Below are 25068 nucleotides of genomic sequence, written 5' to 3'. Positions count from 1 at the left end.
CACTATGTTTACATATCATGTCCTTTAGGTATTACCTTATTAGCAGTTTTACCATGCAGGCTTCTAATTTCAACCCACAGCACATTAGCTTGGCAGAGCTGGTATAAGATCTTTGAATAAGAAACTATAGCAATGCTCTTAATAGTCAGAGTTCACATGCAGAACCCCTGTATTCGTCTCTCAGTATTACCAATGCTTTTTTATTACATAAATACTTTTCTGTTGCTGCCCTCTAAAATACGTATCATTTAAATGACATTAAATATGAGAGCTATAAAGACCTTACTGTTCATAAAATTGTGAAATATGGACATTTGCACTGATTTCATTGAACACATCATGATCTTGTCCATCTGTACAGTTGGCACAGTCTCTCCTGAGGAAGCTGGTTGGAAATATTATGGTCTTACCCTTTGTTTTACACTGGCTTGAGACCAAGTGTCTTCACTATTAAACACAACCATTAAATCTTCTGTCATTCATTGATTTACATTTGATTGTAACATCAGAAAATTTCAACTTACACTCAACAGCTCAGGCAGAAATGGCAGAGAAAAGAGATCTTGCAAGATATAGCTAAGAGCAAAATTGAAGCAAATTATATCCCTGGTCTGTTAAACAAAAATCTGTTATATCTGTGGCTCAACAAACAAAAACCTCTGTTCAAGCACATGATAACCACCAGATTTCACTCTCTCAGTGAACATCAATAGAAAAACTTCCTATCTAAGAGAAAAACCACATTGTTCTACCTTTGTCCCAAAACACAGGTATACACGCTTCTTCAGCAGACTCCAGTTGCATATAAATATTCTTTCAAAACAAGTTCAGCTATCATGACAATCATGAAGGCCCATTCTTTCATCACAACAAAAGTCTATACTACTCAGGAAAAAATATGTTTGGCTAAACTACAAATTTGAAATCTATTGAAACAGTGCAGAACAACATTTGGCTTATAAATCAGGATTATGTCTACTGAATACCAAAGCTGGAAGTACCCTGCTGAGGCCCCATGGAGAAACTGCGTTTTGGTTTGAGGCCTCAAAGTTATCGGCAATAGCGCTGCACCTGATTGACTAATAAAAGCAAAATGTTAAATTTCCTGTAACTAGAGTCATGACAACCCTGACATGGTCTAATCAGTTCTTTGGCCCTTTATTATATTTGTACAGGGTGCTTGTTTACCCTGAAATAACAAGCTCTCTAGGGTAGAGCGCAATCATGCACTGTCACACTTCTCAAATATGTTATGGCCTATAAAGAGTAAAACCTCTATTAGTGTAAGGGTACAAAGTTCAGCTACAGCACTGTCTTTGATTTCTTGATGTTATGGAACCTATTGTGTTGCACGCTGATCCTTGTCCTGGGCTTTGGAAACAGCTCCATCAATATAGGAAGTAGAAAAGATTCCTGTGGCTTAAAGAAAGAAAAACTACTTATGTATAGCCCTAAACATTACAGAAGAAAGCTACCGTCTTCCCCTCAGTTTGTGTTTAAATGAATCTGGCATTAACCAATACAGTATATACAAATGGTCACTATTTCAAGTATTTGAATAAATATTTGTCCTTTCTTGTCTCTTAAATTCCTTTTTATCCTCAAGTAAAACAACTTGTGGGTCATTTGCATATTTATGATCCTCTATAGTAGTAGCAGATGCATTAAATTTCATGACTCTCCAGAGTAAACACATCTTGATTCAGATGGCACATACTTTTTGTTGTCATTCAATGTTCATAGCCCTAACTAAAACGTCAAAATGAGCATTTTGAGATAAATTCGTAATGCACTTAGATGATAATTTTGTGGATTTGCAGCATATCTTTTCAAAAGGATTTAGGTGCGGTTTTGTAGGCATAATTACAAAATATGAACTTGTAAAGATGAAGATCGAATGCAGATAAGGCAAAATGAAAAATTCATTGCAGAAGTAAAATAGCATCAGTTTGTTTACACATAGCTATGTGCTCTTTAACAGATTTATTTTTTTCAAAAAGCAACCCCACTGAGAACTGTGGATAAGCCAAATCTGAATTCCTGGACTTGTCTGCCATTTTCTTCTCATGCAACAGTGACAATGATCTGTTCTCCTCAGTTCATAATGGCCCTTACTTCTGTGATTATTAAAAATAACATGTTATTGAGTGCTATGTGAAAGAAGCAACATTTGGTGAACAAACAGGGGCTCTGAGGAAAGCAATTATGTTGCAAGTCATGAGCAACAGACAAAGGTCAGCAGGATAATTACTGCCCTCACTGTGAAGGTTCACTGGGGAAAAGCAAGAAGCATAAATGAGGTGACCTGCATCTCACAAGATGGCTTGTGTCACTACATGAGTGTCTAAAGATGCACAACGATATGGAAACAGAAGAAGAGAACGTAAGCAAGGAGCAAACAGTGAGAATGGTGAGAAAGAATGAAAACAAAAAAAAGGACAAGGTTGAAGAAATACATAATTGGGAGGAATACTAGTGACAAAGACAATGTGGTTATGAAAGCAGAAGATTAATGATTAACATAGGAAAACATAGCAAAACCAGAGGAAAGAATAAGTGTGGGTAACGGTTCAAACAGAATTGAAAAAAAAAAATCCAAAACAAAAATTAGGTCACCAGAAAATAGCTTCAGGAAAGTGACATCGTGCATCAAACGTTTGGCAACAATGGGAACAAAATTTCCACTTTCTCACATACAGTCCATGTGCCAATAGAAACAAAGAAAAAACTCCAACAAAACCCGTAACATAAAATGGTCGCACACTCCTGTAAGCTTGTGTGGGTTGGAACAAAGCAGCAAATAAAACATGAGATAATGCATTAACAGAGGACAGAACCCCCAAACCTACCTATACTTTAAAGCTGAAAGTAAATGTGAAGACAGAAAGCAAGTTTGAAATCTATTTTTTACTCTTCCGTTCTCTTCTACTTGCCAACTTCTTTTCCTATGTTGGCAAATGCTCGTTTCCCAAGTTGCACATTTACAGTCTTCATTCAGAGACTATATTGGGAATCATTACCAAGGAAAAGTCTCCATTTTCCTCACCATAGCCTGGCTGCAGCCCAAGTGCTCCAGATCAAGTGAGTCAAGTGCAATAGCAGTGGGATAAGTTATTTGCTCTCTTCGAAATGAATTCAACTCATCTCAACTCAGCAATGTTGCCTGGATATAAATGAAGACATTTTTCCTTATTATATTCTACTATAAGAGATGGAAGTGACTTCATTTTCACAAGGGACTCAGATTTAACTGAGCACTGGTGGATCAGAGGTGGTTCCTGACTCCTGTGAGAGCCAGCAGATGGACTTGTTATTCTTATTAACAGTGATGGCAATCTATTTGACAACAAATGAAGGTAAGAAGGGTTAGCAAGATTGGGTGGATGGAGGTGGATGTTTTATCAAACAAAACCTATTGTTTACTTTTGCATCTGGTAATGCCACAAATAATTTAATTTCTTCACTGATAACCACCTGGTGTTCCAACACAGACAAAAAAGCCTGTAAGCTGATCAACCTGTTCTGCTTAATTTAACATGGCAAGTAGGGGTGTATGTACAGTTACATGTTCTAGAAAGGACTTGTCCATTTATGTATACTGCCACCAACAACACAGAAACAGATACTGCCCTTTAACCTCTCTGGTTTTTATTTCTAATTTTTAATTTGCACTGGTACTGTGACAACTGTTACCAGGCTAGCACAACTCAATCTGTCTTCATTAGCTCTGGACAGGTCTTACTAAAAATCTATCTGTTAACAGACTGCTCAGCAAACTGCTTATTGATATATTATAGTGTACCAGAGCAATACTATTTGAAATTACATTACTGCTATATACAGAGGATTCCTAAACTGTTACAAAGGCTGTCCAGTGATACTTTGCTTTGTTTCCAATAGTCATTTAGGAAGAGGTCCTCATCGATTAGAGAACAGAATGACTACCAGAGAAAAACACTAAAATGCTACAAAAGTTTCTTTTGCCTATGCTGACCCTACATCTATGCCTATGGTAGACAACACAGTATTTGCACACTAATCAAGCCTGTCTTCTTACTACATATAGCCTCAAATCTCAAATACACTTAACACTTGAAAAAGTAGGTGCGGATTCCAACATTTTATATTAGGTCACTAAAAAGAGACACTACTATCAACAAGCTCAGCCTTACCTAAGTATTCAGCAGTCATTGCTCTAACAGTCCATTGTCTGGAGTGGCAACATCCAGCTCCTTCCTAGCAGACAGAGGCAAGTCAGGCAGGCAGGGGCCACACCAGCCACAGACCTGTCCCACTGCTTCTAGGCAAGATGAGGGGACTAGAGATAACAGCCAGGGTAAGCAGAGAACCCAGGCAAAGGTGCAAGTATAATATCAAGATAGAAAATCAGCCCATGGGCCAACAAAGCTAATGGTAATACAGAACCATAATAAAGCTTAAAGAGGGACTAAAGGCCAGGCCAGAGCTTAAATGGAGCTCCCGCACCTGTGGGCGGAGTTGTGGGCACAAGCCCCAGCTGAGGCTCGTCAGGTTTGTTAAGGCCTATTAGTGCACCCAGAGCATTTTGGAACCAATAGCAACAGATTGCTTGCACATGGTTGGGGTCAGCTAGCAGGTACCTAAGGAAAAAGAGAGCAAAAAGTTCAGTTGACTTTTTCACGGTTTTCATCACCTTGTGGGTTTTTTTTCACTTAATTTCACCAGCTCAAGGTCAAGGCCCAACTAGGGCACGTGAAAAAGCCCACAAATGTTTTTAACGTTTTTGTTTTCTTAATTCTAACTTTGTGGAATCTGCTAATACCATCTAAATCTCCCATATCTACATTTTCCTGGAAAAGGACTCTTTGTAGAAAAAACTTTTATTTTGCTTTAGTCTGGCATATATGTTTTCTCACAATTTTTCCTGATACCCTCCATATCTCTTAATCCTGAAACATTCCTGATTTCTTTATACTTAAAACAATAGGAAAAGATGGGACAGGCTTATCTCCACAGGAATTCCTCAGCTGCACTTGTGGTCCAAGCAGTACAGACTACAGTCTTAACTGAATAAAACGTCAGAAAAAATGTCAGAAACAGAAGAATCAGTAACAGATTTCCATTGTGCTCCTTCTTAATTTGCCACCTTCTGTTCTTGCCTAGGGAGAGGAGGTGAAGAATAAAGAAGATAAAACCAGCTCAGACTATTTTTGAACTATCTTTCGGCTGTTTTTGTTTGCACTATTACAAAGCCTTGGCAGGCAAGGAAGATATTCTTAGAATAGCAGATTTCTTGCTTTGTTCTGCATCTGTTCCAAAACCATGCAATTGTATTTGAACAGCTGGCCAGTAACATGCAACCATCAAACATGACAACGACATGCGATCACAATGTGCTTTGCAGAGGACTGAGGTTTCAAAGCTGAAGTAAATCCTCAGATGTACATATCTTGGTCTTAGAGGTACACATTCCGATTTAAATCATACTTTCTATTTTTCTTGAATGGAGCTTTCTATTGGCACAAAAGAGCAAACAAGTACTCATTATATCAAAATAAAAAACTGGAACAGCTCTACAGAAAAGAATTTCCTGGTGCTGTTACTAGGACTAGAACCAGAGGAGCTCAGTCTGGCCATATGCCCTTACCATGCCGCCTATAGTTTCAGAGTTTTGAAATTTTGTTTTGTTTTTTACACAAATGTGTAAATAAGTTCAGGAAAAAACCTTAATGAGCATCCATGCCTCCTTCTATATCCTCATCTACTTCGTAAGTTTGCATCTAGGGGTTAGAAATAACCTAATTCTAAACCCCAGCTGCAATCTTGGGGCCAACTATGTTGTTCTCTTATGTTACTTGCCTGTTGACCTATGAAGTGAAGCTTGAATTTACACCTACAACCTTCATAAAACCTATATTTGTATTTTAAAAAGCCTAAGAGGATGCCAAGGCTATTTTTTGTGTAGGAAATAACACTGCCTTAAGCTAAGTTCTTAAGTAAAGTTTCTTGTAACTGCTGCAACAAACACCATAACTAACAGTTATATTAATGTTCAGAGATTTTTAGGCTGATATTGTATGAGATTTGTACAGCATCTGCTGTCCAAGATGTAAGTGAAAAAGGGTAAGTTAATTAGCTACTGGAGAAAACTGACAGCTATCATAGTACATGTCACTACATTGAAGCAACTTTCTTATTGAACAATGATTTTTATAAAATATATTAGCATAAGGCTTTGCAGACTGTTTCACACGTTTGTCTTGATGCAGGTTCCCTTTCCCCCTCCGTTCTTCCCTCTGCTCACACATCAGCTTTCAACCGAAACGCTGTAGCACTGGGATGGCTGACAGCCACCACAGCCTAACCTAAAACCTAAAACCGCTGCCAAAGAAAGAGCAGGGGGTGGCTTTCATCAGCTGAACAAACTGGGAGAAAAAAACCCACAGACAGAACAGGCAAAGCACTGACATGGCAGCATTCTGGAGGGTGAGAATCACTGATTCGTCCTAAATCTGGGAATAGTTTTTCCCACCCCGACCCCTTGCACCTGTTTGTACAACCGCCGGGCTACCGTAAGCTTTTCCTAACAGCTCCTTCCCCGCCCTCTCGGCGCAGCGCCATTGGCCTGATGAGATGCATCAAGACATATGTAAAAGAATAATAATAATTAATTTTTTTAAAGTGCGTTTTCTGGAGGGAGCCGCCGGGGCCGGGGAGCAGCCCGAGCCCTTTAAGCTGCCCACCCCGGGCCGGCCGCAGCGGCAGCTGCCGGTTATTTATACGCGGGCGGCGGCGGGCCCTGGGTGTCTTGCGCGGGGCGGTACCGGTAGCGGCGGGGCCCGGGCCCGGAGCGCAGGCTGCCATGGCCACGGTTGTCTCTTCCACGCCGGTGAGCGGGAGCCGCTCCCTTGGCCGTGTTGCCGCAGCCTCGCCGCTGAGCCCGACGCGGCTGAGTCGGCTGCAGGAAAAGGAGGAGCTGCAGCAGCTCAATGACCGCCTGGCCGCCTACATCGAGCGGGTGCGGGCGCTGGAGGCCGACAATTCGGCGCTGCAGCAGCGGCTGGCCGAGCGGCAGGCGGGCAGCGACAGGGAGCTGGGCAGCCTGCGGCTCCACTACGAGGCGGAGCTGGCCGATGCCCGCCGGTCGCTGGACGAGGTCGCTATGCAGCGGGCCACGCTGCAGGTGGAGCTGGGCAAGCTTAGTGAGGAGCACCGGCAGCTGCAGAGCAGGTCGGTGCCTCGGCCCCGAGCAGGCCAGCCCTGGGGCTGGCACCTCGTTGGGGTCTGGCAGGGTGAGGGGGTGTGTGCTGGGGAAGGAGTGAGTATTGAGGGGTGTCTGGGCTATGGTGATGGGGACTGGCCACAGTCCTGTGTAGCTTCACACCTGCCTGGATGCATTCCTGTGTAGCCTCATCTAGGTGTTCCTGCTCCAGCAGAGGGATTGGGCTAGATGATCTTTTCAGGTCCTTCTCAATTCCTAACATTCTGTGACTCCCTGAAGGCATGGCTCTGTGAGGTTGAGGTGTCTTGGGACAGGAGAAATCCTGATGTCTGTTCTGAAGATGTGCTGTGGGGACACCACTGTGTGCCTCCAGCTGTGGTGGAGCTGGGGAAGAGACCTCATTGCAGTCTATGTCTTACTCACATGGGGAGGAGGAAGGGCAGGTGCTAAACTTTCCTCTTTGGTGACCAATGACAGAACCCAAGGGAAGGGCAGAAAGATGTGCCAGGGGAGCTTTAGGTTGGATGTTACTAAAAGGCTCTTCACCCAGAGGGTGCTGGACACTGGAACAGGCTCCCCAGGGAGGTGTCACAGCCCCAAGCCTGACAGTGTGCAAGAAGAGACTGGACAATGTCCTCAGACACATGATGTGAACTGTGGGGTTATCATATGCAGGGACAGGAGTTGGACTTGGTGATCCTTGTGGGTCCCTTCCAATTTGGGACATTCTATGAATCTATGACTCTATGGTGTTGCTGGACCATTTCAGACCTCCCTATGACACATGTAGGGGCTTTCCCCAGAACTTGAGGTGCTGGGTGGCCTTATGCAGGTAGTGTTGCATGAATGCAGTGCAGACTGGGTTTGGTACCACACCTGTGTTTATAAACACTCAAGAAACTGCTATGCTGGAAATCAACTAGAAAGTTATGGGAGTAGGGGAAGGAATCTCCATATGGAGTAAGCTCATGTCTTTGTGGGGCTTTTTAGCTCAGATGTTGCCTAGAGGGAACACACAGAAGGCAGTCATGTAAGCAGGACAGCTTACCTGGTCCGGGCTGGTACTGCACAGAAACTGTCCCAGTGGTTCTTAGGTCTTGATTTACATGCTGCTGGGATGCACTGCATGCTGGTTTAGGTTTGAATTTCTTGCCAGCTGTGTATCCTGAGCCTGGAATCATCTTGTTGGCTGGTCTCACTAAGCCTGGAACAAAGGGGCAGCCCAATATGAGTGCAATTAAATGCTCTTAAATGAGGGAAGAAGGTAGGAAGTGATAGGGAGGGAACAAGTACCCATATTCCAGCTCGTTGGGTTTGGACATCTACAAATGAACTTGTATCATAGCAACTTTGGGCACCAGCTTTTCCTTTTAACACTTGCATGGAGCAAATGCTGCCCCCTCATAGGCTCAGTAGGACTTAGTAGCTGTTCTACATGAGAATAAAATGTGTTTCAACTCTAAGCTTCTGTTTTCAGCTGCTTAGAAGTTCTTGGGCTTGTCTCATTCATGCTGGGTTTTGGCTCATAGATCTGTTTCATAAATATAACCAGCCATTTGAGTGGACAGTGAGGAGAGAGGTAATACCAGTTCTAAGACTTTGCTGCTGCTCTTCATGTTTGTATAATTCCATGGCTTTGTTTATAAAGCTTTAGGCTTGGTAGGTATGTGGTCCTCTGGGCTCATTTTCTTTTTTTTAAGTAGCTAGGTCTTAGAAGTGGTTACGCTTACAGCTCATGGGAAATGATACCTAGTACGTGCTGCTTTCTGAGAGGACTAGACTGAAGTCCTAATATTAATGAGTGGTTTGTATCTGGGCTGTCTAATTGCAAATGTCTTGGATGGCTTGGAACAAACTACTTTGAGGGTATCATGCCCTTTATATATACAGCCTTTAAATAACCTGGAACTCTTATAGGATGGAATGTCACCAGATAATTTCCCAACAGCGTTAACCATTGGCTCTCATTCATCACTGGTAAAGAGACTTAAAGCTTCAGCAACAGTAAATTGTGCTTGCATTTCAGCTTTTTGTTTTTCTTGCTACTTAAATAGCGGTAACTGGAAGGAGGCCAAAGACATTTGGGGAGGAGGAGTTGTGAATAAGCATATCAGTTGGTTGAATTCAGAGCCTGAGGAAGGTCAAAGCAACTACAGTTGCACAGCAGAGAAAGGCAAGACTATTTTCTTTTTGTACCAGTTAGTATAGATATGCATTTTGCTACTGAACCAGAAATATGCAGTGTAACAAGCTCAAGCTGTAAGAATGAATTTTGCAAGAGCTTTTAGTGTCCTCTAGTTTTGACCAACTGGAGTCTGTTTCAAACATCCCTGAATTCTTTTGGTAAAATTATTTACATTTTCCAGGTGAAGCATATGTGGCACTCTGATTTACAGGGAATGTGACTGGCAGTGCTTCAGAGTTACTGCTTGCACTTGATAGTCAGTAAGCCAGGCTTAGTTCTGGAATGGTTGCTGTATGGAATGTTGTAGAGCACTGTAACTTTCACTGCTCGCTGCATAATAATGTGGTGTTCCAAACACCAGACTTGGTTTGAAAGCATAGTAAATACAAGTCTGGCTTTGACAAGAGTTAAATTCCTGATTTCAAGGATAAAGCTACTCACTTCAGGGTGCTCTGAAAATATGTCAGGAAAGAATACAGGAAACCTGAACCCGTTTGTCAGAGGCCTGCATCAGGAAAGTGGACTGTTAACACACAGATACTAATGGAATTTCAGTTTTGTACATACTTTGATTGCAGAATGGAACTTCTATTATTGTGGGAAGAAACAGTAAATTGAGCAGTTACTGATGTACTTGTTAATATCATAACTTATACTCACAATAAATGGCAGCAGTAGCAGAGATCCCAAAAAGAAGGTGGCTAATACCTAGAAAAGAAAGAAACCTGTAAGTACTAAAAGTACTACAACACCTTGTTTGTCATGGTTACCCTGAGAGTCTTTCTTTTTTTTTGTAGAGTCTTAGTAAAGAATACCTAACTTCTGCAAGTAAAACATTTGGGTTTGTGTCATGGTCATGTAGTATGAGGACACAAATGTCTCTGAACAGCAGGGCTAGAAAATGCCTTGAGCAAGAACCTGATGTAGCCACTTGCCCCAGGCCTGTGTTGGAACCAACCATACCTGCATTTCTTCCAGCAGATGTTTGCATAACCCTTTTCTTTTGAATTCCAGATATGGAAATTCCAGAATATTCCCCCAAGCAGTGTGCTTCACTGTTGAGCTACTGTTAGTTTCCTCTCCCTAACATTTAACCCAAATATTCCTCCCTGCAATTCAAGCCTGCATTTCCCGTCTTTTCCACAACAGACATGGAAAATAGATTCCTTTCCTCTATGCAGCAGCCTTTCATGTATGTAAAGACTGTTATGTCTCCTGTCACTTTTTTCTTCTCTAGACTAAACAACCCTTACTTTTTTCCAATATTTCCCTGCAGTTTGGGGCTTTCTAGAGCTGATCATGCCTGCAGAATGACTTTGGATTCTCTCCAGCTGGTCCGCTCAGTTATCAACTGGAAAACTCATTGTATGAATTAGCACAGCTTAGACACTTGGCAGAACAGATTTTGCTAAAATAAGTTGAACATTTTGCTCTTTGCAACTGCGAATTGGAGTTTTGAACAGGAAGTCAGTAGTGGTCAGGCAACTGCAAGGTTTTGGGAGTTAGAGCAGCCTGGGAAATTATCGGCCCTTTCTCTGACAGGATCTCACTATGGGCCCAGGACTTCTATACTGTGGTGACAAGTGAAACTGACAACTTAAACAATCCTGTTGGCTATTGAGGGAGTACCTGAGGGCTCTTTACTGGTGATTTGTGCAGGAAGTAGCCATCTTCTGAAGGCAAGGCTTCTCTTGCCCTGTAACTCTGCTGTGCTGTGAAGAAGGGAAGAGTGCATGGCCCTCCCTGAGGTAGACAAGTCCCTCGTGAGGGTGCTGTGTGGGAAGGGTGGTTGTGGTGGCTCGTGTCCCTGTGGCAGGAGCTGAGGGGCTGATGTGGGGCTGACAAAGGCCGGTTTGCCAGGGCTGGGCCAGTGGCCTTTTGGGGACAAAAGCGCGCTGTGGGCAGGCATGTCCTGAGGGCTCAGGGGGAGGAAGAATGGCACCCCTGGCAGCCAGAGCTGCTTTCTGGTGGCGCTGCAGAGCAGTGAATGCCTTGCTATCTCTACTCTGCCCTGGGGAGACCACACCTGGAATAGCGTGTCCAGTTGTGGCCCCTCAGTTCCAGCAGGACAGGGAACTGCTGGAGAGAGTCCAGCGCAGGGCAACCAAGATGCTGAAGGGAGTGGAGCATCTCCCGTGTGAGGAAAGGCTGAGGGAGCTGGGGCTCTGGAGCTGGACAAGAGGACACTGAGGGGGGACTCATTCATGGTTATAAATATTATCAAGAGTGAGTGTCAGGAGGATGGAGCCAGGCTCTTCTTGGTGACAACCAATGATAGGACAAGGGGCAATGGGTTCAAACTGGAACACAAGAGGTTTCACTTAAATTTGAGAAGAAACTTCTTCATGGTGAGGGTGGCAGAGCCTGGAACAGGCTGCCCAGGGGGTTGTGGAGTCTCCTTCTCTGCAGACATTCCAACCCACCTGGACACCTTCCTGTGTAACCTCATCTGGGTGTTCCTGCTCCATGGGGGAATTGCACTGGAGGAGATTTCCAGGTCCCTTCCAGTCCCTGACATTGTGTGATCTGCGGCCTCCATCGCCCGCCTCAGGCGCGCGGCCCCGAGCTGCGCGCACAGCCCGCCCGCCAGGCGGCGCTGCGGGGCCTCCCCGGGGTGCGGGGCCGCCATGGCCGGAGCTGCAGCCGCCCTGTGTGTTAACGGCCAACAGCCGCTGTGCCGGGGAGCTGGGGGCGGCCTGTGCTGTTGGGAGGTGGCGGCTGCGTGAGCAGCTTGTTGAGGGGTGGCAGGTCACCCTGTGTGGTGAGCTTGGCTCTGAGCGTGGCTGGTCCCTCCCTGTGGAGACGGCCTGTGCCGTCCCTCCCTGCTCCGGCTGGTCATGCCGTGGAAAATAGTTGGTTTCCGTGTAGGATTCACAGAAAACAAGCTGGAAACTGGGTCAGAAATCTTTCTGGTTAAACAAATGATACTTGTCTGTGGTTTGTTTCTTTGTGCCGGCCCTGTGCTCGCAGTGTCAACTGACCTCTCCTCCCCTCAGCTCTGCCACAGACCCTGTGAAGGGAAACACATGGAAAACAAACTTTGTCCCTCACCAACTGCAACTTACGAATGTAAAACTTTCACTTGCAGGAATTCAAAGAAAGAAGCTGATTTAAGCGTGTTGCAGGCTCGTGTGAGAGACCTTGATGCTCAGCTGAACGCAAAGGAAGCTGATTTAGCAACTGCTTTGAATGAGAACCGAAGTCTGGATAATGACCTTCGTGAATTAAAGGATCAAGTAGCCTCTGTAAGACTTGTTCCTGGAATTTCAGCTTTTCATCCTGAAGCTTCCAATTGTTTTCCCTAACTACTTATTGAGATTTAAAACCAGGGAAGGACTTACCTCTGGCAATGACAGGTGGACAAAAAGTTTTCTGCAGTCTTGCTAAGAGCAAATGCTGATAGCTGGTCTGTTAAAACTTCCACTTTTTGTAGGTACCTTTATTCTATGACCACAGTATGTAATATTTCTTCTAAGGACAAAGTAAGTTGAAGTGTGCTGTACTGTTATAGCTGCTGTAGCATTCTGAAACATGTCAGCAAAGGGAGCGTTTGATGGACCTGCCTCACTATGCTTAAACCTAGGCAGAATGAGTTCTGACTGTTTTTTGTAGGCTCATGTGCTACTGAAATGAACTTTGCTTGAGTTGCTACTCTATGCATGTATTTCTAAGAGCATAGCTTTTGTACTCTTCGTGTTTTAGTGTGGTAATTGAATAAGCTGATTTCAAATCTTTAGGATGAAAACTTGGAAAAAAAATACCAAACCCTTGTATCATTAAAACATCACACTCCAACACTGGAAGTGTATAATAGTTTGTCAAGATAGTTAAGCTATACTTGGAGGACTTCACTTCTTAAGGATCAAACAAATTATATTGGAAGTTATGTAGAAATTTGGAGTGCTTTAGTGTTGTGAAGGGGAGGAATGTACATGGATGGTACAATGGATTCTTCAGAAGTTTGAGGAGTTAAACTTAGCTGATGGGATTAAAAGCTGCTCTCTATATTCCTAGTGGGAAATGTGGTCTATGTCACAATTAAATAGGGTTCTTTCTGTTGCCAATATGCTAGATCCCACTGAAATAAGAACTTAATCAGAGTAACCAACTTCACTTAAGCAGTGTGTTTTGATCGCTATGGGAATGGAGTTGAATGACCTGTAATAAGTTGACTGTCTTAGTTTGGAAAAATGACCTTAATTTTGGTTACCCTGATGTCTGTCTTTTCTAGCTGAAGCTGTCACTGGAAGATGCCACAAAGCATCTCCACAGCGAAATGTTGAGGAGGATAGACCTGGAAAATCATATGAAAACTCTGCAGGAAGAAATGACATTCCAGAAGCGCCTTCATGAAGATGTATGTTTTAGCTTATTAAAAAGGATTTTTTTTTTTAGATGTCCAAAATGCCTGGATGCACTTAAAAGCAAAATTAAGATGTGCTTTATCCTTGAAAAGGTAACTAGCTGAGTTGACCTATGACGGTCCACCAGCCAACAAAATTCATCTAACTAGGAAGACTTCAAGAAAGTACCCACCTCATGGTAACTTGTGGGGTGCCAATAGGTATGTAGAACATGAGAGAATTTTCTCAGGCTGCACTGCTGAATGTCTCCAGATGTTTGCTAGAAGCTTTAAAGAATCAGAGAAATCATCTTTAATAAGCAACTGATGTTCCCTACTTCCTTAACACTTATCAAAGGTGTCTGGTAACCTTTGTGTGAGCAGTCAGTACATAGAACTCAAAAATGTGAATGTAAACCAACTTCCTTCTGACTGGAAGTAATCTCAAAGTGTTTTGTTTAAGTGATAGAGAATGCCAGTTTCTCTTACCAAATACTACTACTTTTTGAATAAAACAAGAATAGGTAAAGCAACAGTGCTTAAATAAACTGAAATGTATATGCATGTGTTCCAAGTAAAGCAGAGAAATCAATCTAGTTCAAAGAACTGGTCTTAAAATTAAATACAAAGTACTGCATTTATTAGTTTAAGCGATGTTGGCTGTGAGGAAGCAAAACAACCCAGCACAGCTAGCAGGGTGGAAGTACCTGACTGAATGGATGAATATCTAGGATCTGATTAAAGGTGGATTACCATGCACTCAATGATCAATCTGCTTCAGTACTGATGACTTACTAAGCTGGTGCAGTAAGACCGCTCTCATTCAAAATGTATTGGCTTGCTTATTCTCTGAAAAATTTCTTCTTCTCCTAGGAGCTCAAGGAGACAAAAAGAGTCCACGAGAGCAGGATGGCAGAAATGGAATCTGGCCGTCAGAGAGAGCTTGAGAGTAAGCTCTTGGATGCTTTGCAGGACCTCAGAAAACAGCAGGAAGAACAAATTCAAGGCTACAAAGAGGAGCTGGAGCGAACATTCAATGCAAAAGTAAGTCTGTAAAAGATGCCAATAAACCGAAGCTTAAGTTCTCTGCCCCTTGATATTATTAAAGTCACGCTAGCATAAATGGCTGAGTGATGGGCCCCTTGCATTCAGTGCAGAGCTTTGTGGTGTAAGTTGTTACAGAATCTTGAAGCGGTGTCAGATTTTTACAATAGGATTTCTACAAACGCTTGATCCCCAACAAAACTGCTTCAAGCATAAATATTGTCCTTTGGGGAATGGCTAATGTAGTAAGTTGATAATAAGTCAGACTTCTGACAAATCTGAGAGCTTGTTTGACAAATTCAGGACTAAGGTGTGCTGTATTTTTATTAAGCAATTCAGTATTATTGAATAAAACTTGATCTGCTGATTATAGTTTTACTAAAATGCATAAATTAAGGTATTCTTACAGTCCTACAAGAGCACTTTTAACTGTGAGTGTAAATGTCCCTTTCCAGTTGGTAGTACTGGAAAAGGGGGAGAGGGTGGCTATGGAAGTAGCATGAGTTTGTTTCCCAGAAATGGTGTGTCACCTGTTTCCCAGCATTAGCCACATATGCAGGACAAAGTAACGCTTTGGGCCTGTACTCCTGGCAGGTAAGGTCCTGGGGTTGGGGGTTGGTTGCAGTGTACGGTATTGATATCTTGAACCATCTTTAATTCTCAGTGCAGAATGACATAATCTGCTGCTTTTCTCAACAAGTACATGTGTTCATTTCTTCCTGGTTCTTCTGGCTTTCTCTATATTCCAAATTAAATGCCAACTCAGTGAATTCCTTTAGATGCTTCTGTCCAGGTTTCCACTGGAAATTCTGCGCATACCTCTTGTAGTAGCGTGGCTTCACTTTATCCTTTCTGGGAACATCTCAAGATTGAATTGCTCTAGAAATAGCTCAGTGCTGCTTATAGTGATGCAGGAACTGTTTAGTAACAGAACTTTTGGGGAAGTGCAATAGTTTGAGGAGCAAACATAATATCCTGTAGCTTCCTGCTTTGACAAGCACCTTCTAAACATTCTCTATTGTTCTTCTAGAGAATCCATTTACTTCATATCTATACAAAGTCTTCATGCATCTGTAACTAAAATACCCTAATCCAGCAATTTTCACTACCTGATTATTGCTGACTTTTTCTGACGTGAATGTCAAACTTGTGTAAATCTCTTTGAAAAGCAATGAAAAACTTTCTGACTTGGACTTTCTTGGTATCTGCACACTTAAGTAAAACATAACTATTTCCAGATGTAACAGCTGGAAATCACTTGGTTTTCCTTCCTTATTTGAAATACATGGTCATAAGCAATTAATTACTAACAGTGACTTGTCCATAGATGGAGAATGCCCAGCTGTCTGCAGCAAGAAATAGTGACTTTGCCAATGCTGCTCAGCAGGAGCTGATGGAAACAAAGATGAGAATTGATACTCTGACATCTCAACTTAATCAATATCAAAGCCAGGTACTATCTTTATTTGTACAACCTTAAAATTATTTTAATTTAGATACACAATTCAAAATTCTGGCCTCTCTAATCCTCTGTTATGGTTTGATTTTTCTCTCCTCCTTAATTTCAGAATGTTGCTTTGGAGAACAGAATACGGGAGCTACAGGATATGCTGGATTATGACCGTGATCTCCATCAAAGGCATATGGCTGAGAAAGAGAGAGAAATGGCAGAAGCACGGAAGCAGACACAAACACAGTTGGAAGAATATGAGCATCTCTTAGATGTGAAACTGGCTCTAGATCTGGAAATAAGTGCCTACAGAAAGATGCTGGAAGGAGAGGAACAAAGGTAGGCTGTGTCAAGATCCACTATGAGGATTTGCTTCATCCTAGATCTCTACACAAATTAACTGTGTATTCTTCAGAATGTGGAGGAGGCAAGCAATAAATATTAAGTATGTGATCAGTACTGTAATTTAGTTCTTGAAGCATAGTCTTCTGTAGACTGTGGGGTTTTTGCCACATTCACCACATGGTGAAGTAAGATTAACTTCTTAAACTCAACTGATAAATTTTAAAGGTCTATTAGATATCCCTCCCTAGAATCAAACTTTTTCAAAGCTTTGTGCTGCATCCTAGAGATATCAAAGACAGAGCCCAAGTTTAATGAATGAAACTGGGAAGTTGTACCAGCTCCCAACTGTCCACACACTGCCTGGTGAGAACAGCATGAACTCTCAGTACACATTAAAGGTCAAAATCTTAAACTACTTCCACTAAAGACTGTGTCTGTAGAGACTTTAAATGAATACTGGTTGCCCAGGGAATCTCTTATCAATATAAGCTTGCTCTGAACTCCAGGGATGGGGCTGTCTTCCAAACTTAGCAAGCTACATAGCTACTCTTGCCAGTAAGAATAAAATCTTATATTCAAGACTTCATGGAAAGCTTGTATATAAGAAGCTGTTAGGCTTGACTGTAGTGGGAAGGTAGGAGGGAGAAGAAATAAGCACATCATATTCAAGTGAATATTATCCGACTCCCTTATAGGCTAAAGATGTCACCCAGCCCATCTTCACACAGCGTTGCAACTCAAGCAACAACTCAAGGGCGACGGTTCCTGCATGGGAAGAAAAGGAAAATGAAAGAAACCAGAAAAAGAGGGCATAGTTTAGGATTTAAGACTGTTCAGCATGCCTCATCTTCTGGAAATGTATCCATTGAAGAAATTGATGCAGATGGGAAATTTGTCAGGCTTAAAAACAACTCTGACGAGGTACTCGTGTTCATTCAAATCTGCGTGGCCTTCACTGCAAAGTACGGCTGCTTGTGAACGCACTTGTAGCTTAGGGAGAGGTGACAATAGGGAAGGATGAAGAGATGGGGAAAGAGTACGGCCAAATAGGATGCAAAGTAGGAGCTCTCAGCCAACCCGGCTGCTGCCAAGAGAAGACTAGAGACACTTGTCTTTCTTCTTCTGGTACTACAGGTGTTTTGTTCACAGGGCTGTCTGGGAAGTGCTTTTGTGGGGAGGCTCACTGGGTCCTATGATGCAGAAATCTAATACCTTCAGTTGTTTCTCATCCAATTCAGACTAGCATTGTCCTCCTATAGTACTACTTATTCTCTGTGGAGTAACTAAGGTACTTAGTAAATTGGACTATGATGGCTTGTTACTTAGATGTGCTTAAAACAGCTAAAAGTTTGAATAGAGTTGACAGTATCTAATCCAGGCAGAATGTTTATCTGACCAATTAGGTAATTATTTGACCAGTTTAGTCTGCAAATCCAGAATTATTAGGATCAATCCTTGGAGCTCCAAAACTTGTGGCTGGTAGCTTGACCACTTTGGCCTGAGATGCTTTAAACCTTCACAGGCCTCTGTGTATGTGTTTTACATAGATACATATGGCCAAAGTTGGTAGATGGGTGTGACCAACCTCATTTATCAGAATCTCCGTGGAAAAGAGCATCATAATTCCCCTTCAACAGAAGGCAAGAACAGATGTGCCCAAACTGGTGGGACTAAGCTTAATCCTAAGGAAGTACTGGGAGAAATCATAGGGAGGCTTTAATGGAAACTGAAATGCTTCTTCAAAATTGATTGGATTCTTGTACACTACAGGAGTGGGATTAAAACTGACCCCTGAGTCTGGAAAGAACTTTGTATGATATGGTGTTGGCCTGTAATGCTGAAAGAAATTTCTTGTCCCACAGGATCAAATGCTACATGGATGGGTGTTAAGAAGACATCTTGGAAATGTGTCAGATGTAACGTACAAATTTCCTTCACAGTTCACTCTTCAGGCGGGCCAAGTAGTTACAGTAGGTAGTGGTCTTGTCAAAGTTACTCAAAGCTCTCTTATGTTAGATGGCAGCAGAGACTCGGGGAATAAGGGAAAACTAAATTGAAACTGCAAGTGCCTGAAGAACTAAAATCCTCATTTTATGTAGAGAGGGAGGTGGGGAAAAATCCTTGCAACTACTTGACCTGAAATGCCAATTAACCTTTCTGTAAAGGTAGATCTTGGGTTGAACTTAGAACATTCCAGACTGGGATGTGCTGTTATTATGAATAGAACCAGTATATTCTAGTTTATTCTCAGGGTTCCCCGTGTTTCTTTGATTTGATACAAGTTGTGCTGTTTCTAAAAGCTGTAGTGCACTACAGTTCAGCAATGCTGAGCTCATGATTTATGGGTACAAAGCTAAATATTAGCTCTAAAATGATACGCTGAGTACACTTAATGATCAAAGAGCCTAATTCTACACTCTGCACTCAAAACTCTGTATAAGCTTGATCAAGAGATCAGTGAGTAACCCCAGGCTGGAGTCTATCTTGTATACACACACTGCTGCCATGAGTATGTCTGTAACTGCAGCTTGGATCTGTGATGTGCTTGTCCCAGCAAGGCTACCTCTGCATCAGGTAGCAGCTGTTCACAGCCTTTTCTGCACTAATGGTTTTATAGTCTTCGGTTAAAAACCACATTACTACTGCTGTTGGTAGTCCTGACAAGAACTAACCTGCTGGGGGTCACACTAGTTCAGTTTGTTATTGGACATATTTGGTATTGGAGAACTTAGGAGATGTGTATGTTAAACTGAGTCCTAATCCAACTACAAATAAGATTCTTCAGAAGCTCACTCTCAATCTGTTGCAGATCTGGGGTGCAGCTGCTGGTGTAAGCCCAGGTCCTAGCGATCTGGTCTGGAAGTCTCAGAAATCTTGGGGAACCGGGAATGATATTGGTGTTAAACTCATCACAGATGATGGTGAGGTAAGTGAGATAGTAAGTAGCTTCTACTGTACTAATACTGAACTTGTTTGATGTGCTTAATTCTTGAGAGTTCTTGGTGGCAATTCAATTGTATTGTAGGAACTTGCAGAGAGGAAGATAATATATGTACCCAGGGGAGAAGAAAGCAGTGAGCAAGATGATGATTATGAAGAAATAAGTGGAAGTGAAATGGCCTTTCCATCTCAGGTAAGCTGCCTGAAGTTTAAATACACACTATCAACAGAATCATTCACTGGCTATTTCTTTTTATTACTGTATGAAAATACTTGCCCAAGTACTACCAATATCCTACAACTCTCAACATTTTTCTTGATGTCAGACCAAAAGAAGAAGAAAAAAGAAATGTTGTTTGGTTTCATGATAGTGGTTCCTGTGAGCATCCTAAGCAGGTGAGATGGTGAGAATCACGCTTGTCAGATAGAAAACTTGCTTCACTAATAGTGCTGCGGTCTCTTGTCCCATGGAGGAGGTAGCTTGCATGGCTTTGCATCAGAAATGGAATTGATGTTTTGCTTACTCTCTGGCTGAATATGATCAAATGGCAGCATTAATTGTTTGGTCTCTTATTGCTGACATACTGAAAAATACTAGCTTTAATGTCTGTTCCATCTAAGCATCTGGCTATGAATAAGTTTAAAGCTTTTACAGCAAGAACAGAATGCAAACACTAACTAGAAATACCTTATTTCTGTGGAATGAAGTGACTTATTTGACACTCCAAACAGTGTCCCTGACTTGCTCTTAAGATAACTTAAATTGACACCGAAGAAACCTTGTATTGCCATTCCAAAGTGTTAAAAGCCTGAAATCAAAGTTGTTAGTATATTGATTATCTAAGTCCCTCTTAAATTCAAGCATGACTTTGAGGCACTTCTGTTCCAGCCCATTTCTAGGAACTACTTTCTCATTTTGCTGTGCAAAATAAGAATCTCAGCCTTGCTTCAGTCATAAATACTCCCTTCAGTACTTTCCAAAGTGGAACTTCAGCACAGATGCAGGTCATGCTAATGGAATTAACACACTCAAATAGAACAAAGGTTGTTTGCCTTCAACATACTTATAACCCTTTGGCTACAAGTTGCATGTTGTGATGCCAAGTGAAAGACTCTCCAGCCCTCCAAATGGCTTTTGACTGACCGTATTATAAGTTTGAACTTCTGTATATTGGATGTTCCTCATGTACTTTGATATACTAGTAGTCAGGTATCTTTAATTGCTAAAATAGTCTAGAACAGAACACATACAAGGGCTTTAAATTGGTCATAACTGAACAATTATGGGCTGTACTTGACTCTTGAGTTGGTTTGTTTCTTCACTTGAAATAGCACCAGGTCTTAAAGCCACCACCATTTCTTAGGTGTTTTTATAATATACCTGTCTGAAAACACAGAGGTGTCCTAGTATGTCTTTTTGAAGCGAATGTACCTAAGAACGGGCAGTTGCTGCCTGCTGCTTGGTTCTTTCAAACAGAAAATCTGGGTACATATCTGTTATTATAATACCATGTGGCTTAGAGGATGTCAAGGATGTCTGTCAAAGTCTCTTGACTTACATGCACATACTTGTAATATTTTCAGTCTGTCACTGAAGGAGGGTGAGACCCTGTTAAATAGGCTATTGAGAAAGGTTTTAAAGCTGTTCTGGCCTGTGGGTACAGCGTACACCAAAGCAGTTCAAACAATAGCAGTGAAGCTTTAGGTTTGTGGAGAGACTCACTGATACAAGCTTCTCTTCATATTCAGAGTAGGGCCTCTCCTCGAGGTTGGCTTGTGGTTTTCGTGTTTTATTTTTGTGGGGTTTTTTAAGGCTCCTTTTTTGAATTTAACTCATCATGTGGCTTTTTTGGCAATCAATGACTGAAAGAAAAAGTAACTGTTTTCCTTACACCTCCGATCTGTTTTATCAGCAACTTTACAGTACAGTTGCGTACCACTTATGGTAAGAACTGATTCTAATACTCCCACTCAAATGTTAATGTCATTCCTGTCTGAATTCCTGTCAAACCTTTGTCCTTAGTACCTCTATGCTTCTGCTGCATCAAAAAGGCAGCTTGGTAAAAAACAGTGACCGTCTTGCATGCAGCAAAATGCGAAGCAAGCATGCTGTGCTTTAAAGGCAGGGTTTCCATGGGTTTGGCTTCTGCTTTTACCATCCTAACCAGGGTTGCATGAATCTGCATGCAGTTAAGTTTTGATGCTTCAGAGCTGAGGTGCTGGTAGAGTTTGCTAGCCTCTTGTTAAGGAAGGCATAGCCTCATGTGTTGCATGGACTCGAGTTCTTACAAGCTTGTTTTCTTTTCCCCACTCCAAAAACATGTAGTATAGTTATGGTATTGTCTCTCTTGAAAACCTGCTTTGCTTTATTAACTGAATAATATAAAAAAACCCACACCTATATGAAGGTCAAGTAGATAACCAGTAATAAATATGAAGTGTGCACATGCTAATTAGCCTAATGTCCTGATGTTTTATTTCTGCAGCAAAATGAAGATACCAGCTGTTTTATCATGTAATGTGGACAGAGATGATCACCTGAAAAGACTTCTCAGTCCCAGGTCACACAGACTACATGTGTTTAGGTACCTTCTGCAATACCTGAAATGTGGAATTCACATCTCCGATTTGACCTCTTCGTAAGAAACATTGTCTCTAACATGAAGCTTCCTACCTTCTCATACTGGACCCTGTCCTTGGATTCACTGATACAAAGAGCAGAAGAATACAAGCTCCATGTGAAGCTATTTTTGTTTTAACAGAAGGATTTGGTTTCCATGACCTGCTGAAACAAAGGAAGGTACAGAGTTTACAAAACTTCTAAACATATGCCCTACAAGGATGCTGGATACTTGACCATGAGCATGAGGCTGCCTCAGCTTTCTCAGTGTTCTGATCTGGTGTTTCTCCAAAGGTAATTTGTCTGAAGCCTGAGTGGGAAACTACATGGGCCACATAACAGCCAAGATTGTACCCTGAGCAAGTCTGAACTTGGCTGAAGTAAAAAGTTATCCTGAAGAGTGCTGAGATGTTTACTGCTCACATCTTGATGCTGAAATATACAAAACTGGCCTAGATCACTTGCTAGAGTGAAACACTTTAAAATTAAAAGCAAGCTGTAAAAAATACTGTCTGTTATTAAATGTACTGTTTCTGTATTCTAGCACCTGGAAATCCATCAGTTTCAGTATGGTATATTCCTAGATACAATATATTGCAGCATACCCATGTCAAACTGAACTTGGGCAGATCTATCCTGTAAATGTGAAAAAGCATCTCATTCCGAAGGAGAAGGTACTGTGACCAGCAATATCAGCACTCTGCTTGAAACCTCCCCATGAGTCAGTTTTTTAAAGGATAGAACAAAAACCAAAACTAGAAAGCACCAGCTGTAGTACAAGGTGCATCAAAAAGATCTGCTCTTGGAATACTTATGAACTAAATCTGTGCAGTACTGCTTTGTGGATGTCTGATGGGGCAGCTGGGGTAATACTGTCTATTGGCCAGTATGTGATTTACTGTAAATTAAATAGTTCTCTAGTCTATGTAAAGCCTGACCTATAACACTTAGAAATGAGGGAGTCAGCCTCTGCAACCACTGCACTAAATTATTCTTAGCCTCTTTTTACTTGAATGCTTACCTTGATGAGCCATGTGAAGTATGCTATAAGAGCATGAGGGGAGGGGAGCAACTGAAGGCAGAGGAGCAGCTGAGACTGCAGGTTTCTCCAAATGCTGGAATAGTTTTTTGACTGCCTCTTATCTTGCCAAAGTATTCATTTTTGAAGTTAAGACCTGTTCTGTGTTAGGATGTAGTTGTTAAGGTAGGCTTTCCTTGTACTAGTTTAACCTCAAGTTATTTAATTCTAGTTTTGAGATATCAAGACTGGATGCTGGTTTAAAACTTGCATTTTAGCAAATCTGAATTATTGTTGTACCTTATGGCCTACATAGAAATAGATGCTGCTCTAACCTTGCTCTATTTATCTTGGTTTCTTAAAATTTTTTAACTACAAAAGGTATTTTTCATGTATATAAAAGCGGTCTTGGACTTTAACATTTGCAGGTTAAATAATAAAGTTGTTTGTTCATTGATCTTATGTGAGTGGCTCAAAAGATGTCGAAGCAATAAAAGTGGTGAGTTTAGGGAAGATTCCCTGCAGACTCAAGAAACCTTCAGAAATACACTGTGCTGCTCTGTTTGTATTTCTAAATAAAGCTTGAACTGTTATGAACCTGATTTAAGAGGAATCTTCAGTATTTCCAATGAAACCTTCTCATAGCACAAGTCAAGGATGGTATTAAGCAACAGCCATGAAAGGTTTGAACTATTATGCAAGTCTTGACAGGAAATAGTTGTGGTACAGGGTGTTGTCTGGTAACACCATCCATTGTCTTAAGAAATAAACTGTCTTGTAAATGTATGGATCTTATGGAACCTGTTCTTAGCATACAAACTGTGAAAGGCACATATGCAAGAACTGATTCTCTGATCTCCAATGGATCCTATTGTGCAAATTCTCTTCCTAGTAGGCAAATCTTAAAGACTGTTCATTTCCTGTGACCTCTCTATACATTATCCTGATGGATAACAGCACAGCTCTCTCTTATTTGCTTCTAGCTTAAAACTTTTACATAGCTGTTTCTGTTCAATGAGACATTACTGCAGCTGAGCAGGTGCTCTATTACTAAGTGGTAAGCTGCCTACTGCAAAGTGTTTTGAGAATTCCAACCTTTATATATAAATGTGTGTATGTGCATATATAAAATTCTTTGATCTAGGGAATTCTGGTGAGGTAGAAGAGATTGCAACACCTTTTTCCTGCCTCCTACGGAAAGGTATGACTGGTGAGACCTCTCTGATAAAGGGGGGTAGAAGCAAAAGCAGCTCTCACTCCCACATACCTAAATCTTTGAAAGCTGTCCCATACATTTTAGTATTCAGAACATTGTAACTATTTTCATTCAAAAATTTACCATATTGCTGCCCTAATACTGACTAGGTACTTGCACATGAATTTGGACAAGGGCTGATGAATCTTCTTTACATGAGCAAGTCTAAATGCTGAGATCATGTGCCTTAAGTAGCAGGCTGTAGCCAAAGCTACAAAGAATAATCCTTTACTGTTCTTGTGGCCATTGTGCAAGCCAGGGCCAGAGAGGAGAGAGACCAAAAGCCATGGTTAGGGGTTATTTATGCTGCTTAGATGGAAAAGTTACTGCATGTGTGATACACATGAATTTTTTTCTCTCTAGGAAATGCTGTTTCTACTGGACCACAGAACCAAGTAGAGCTTGAGACTTTGAAGCTGGATTCAAGCCAGTTTGCCTATAAAGAGTTCAGCTCCCTTCTCACCACTTTCTCTCTTGTACAAACAGCAATTGGCAAAAGATCATGTGTTCTTCTAGGGATGCTGAATTTTTTTGGTCATTACTACATTTACTAAGCAAAGGAGAAGCATAACACAAAACCAAATTACCTCTATCATTTTGATTGTACTTAAGATACCTGTGTCTGTCTCTCCTTCATTTTGAGGCTTTTTTGCACATCTTTTTCTCCA

General features: G+C 41.7%; 1 protein-coding gene across 1 annotated transcript; it reads left to right on the top strand.

The window, feature by feature from the left end:
• Positions 1-6825: 6825 nt before the first annotated feature.
• Positions 6826-19875, top strand: LOC308044647 (lamin-B3-like; the record flags this gene model as incomplete). Its single annotated transcript, XM_080351450.1, has 11 exons — positions 6826-7209; positions 12475-12631; positions 13618-13743; positions 14602-14772; positions 16100-16225; positions 16341-16561; positions 17263-17488; positions 18430-18537; positions 19377-19493; positions 19593-19700; positions 19834-19875. Exons 1-11 carry the CDS (start codon positions 6842-6844, stop codon positions 19873-19875), a joined length of 1770 nt encoding a protein of 589 aa, XP_080207576.1. The 5' UTR covers positions 6826-6841.
• Between the last annotated feature and the right edge of the window lie 5193 nt (positions 19876-25068).

The sequence above is a fragment of the Nesoenas mayeri genome (assembly GCF_963082525.1).
Source record: "Nesoenas mayeri genome assembly, chromosome: 11".
NCBI lineage: Eukaryota > Metazoa > Chordata > Aves > Columbiformes > Columbidae > Nesoenas > Nesoenas mayeri.
The sequence above is the reverse complement of the archived record's forward strand: the minus strand, read 5'-3'. Positions and strand labels throughout refer to the sequence as shown.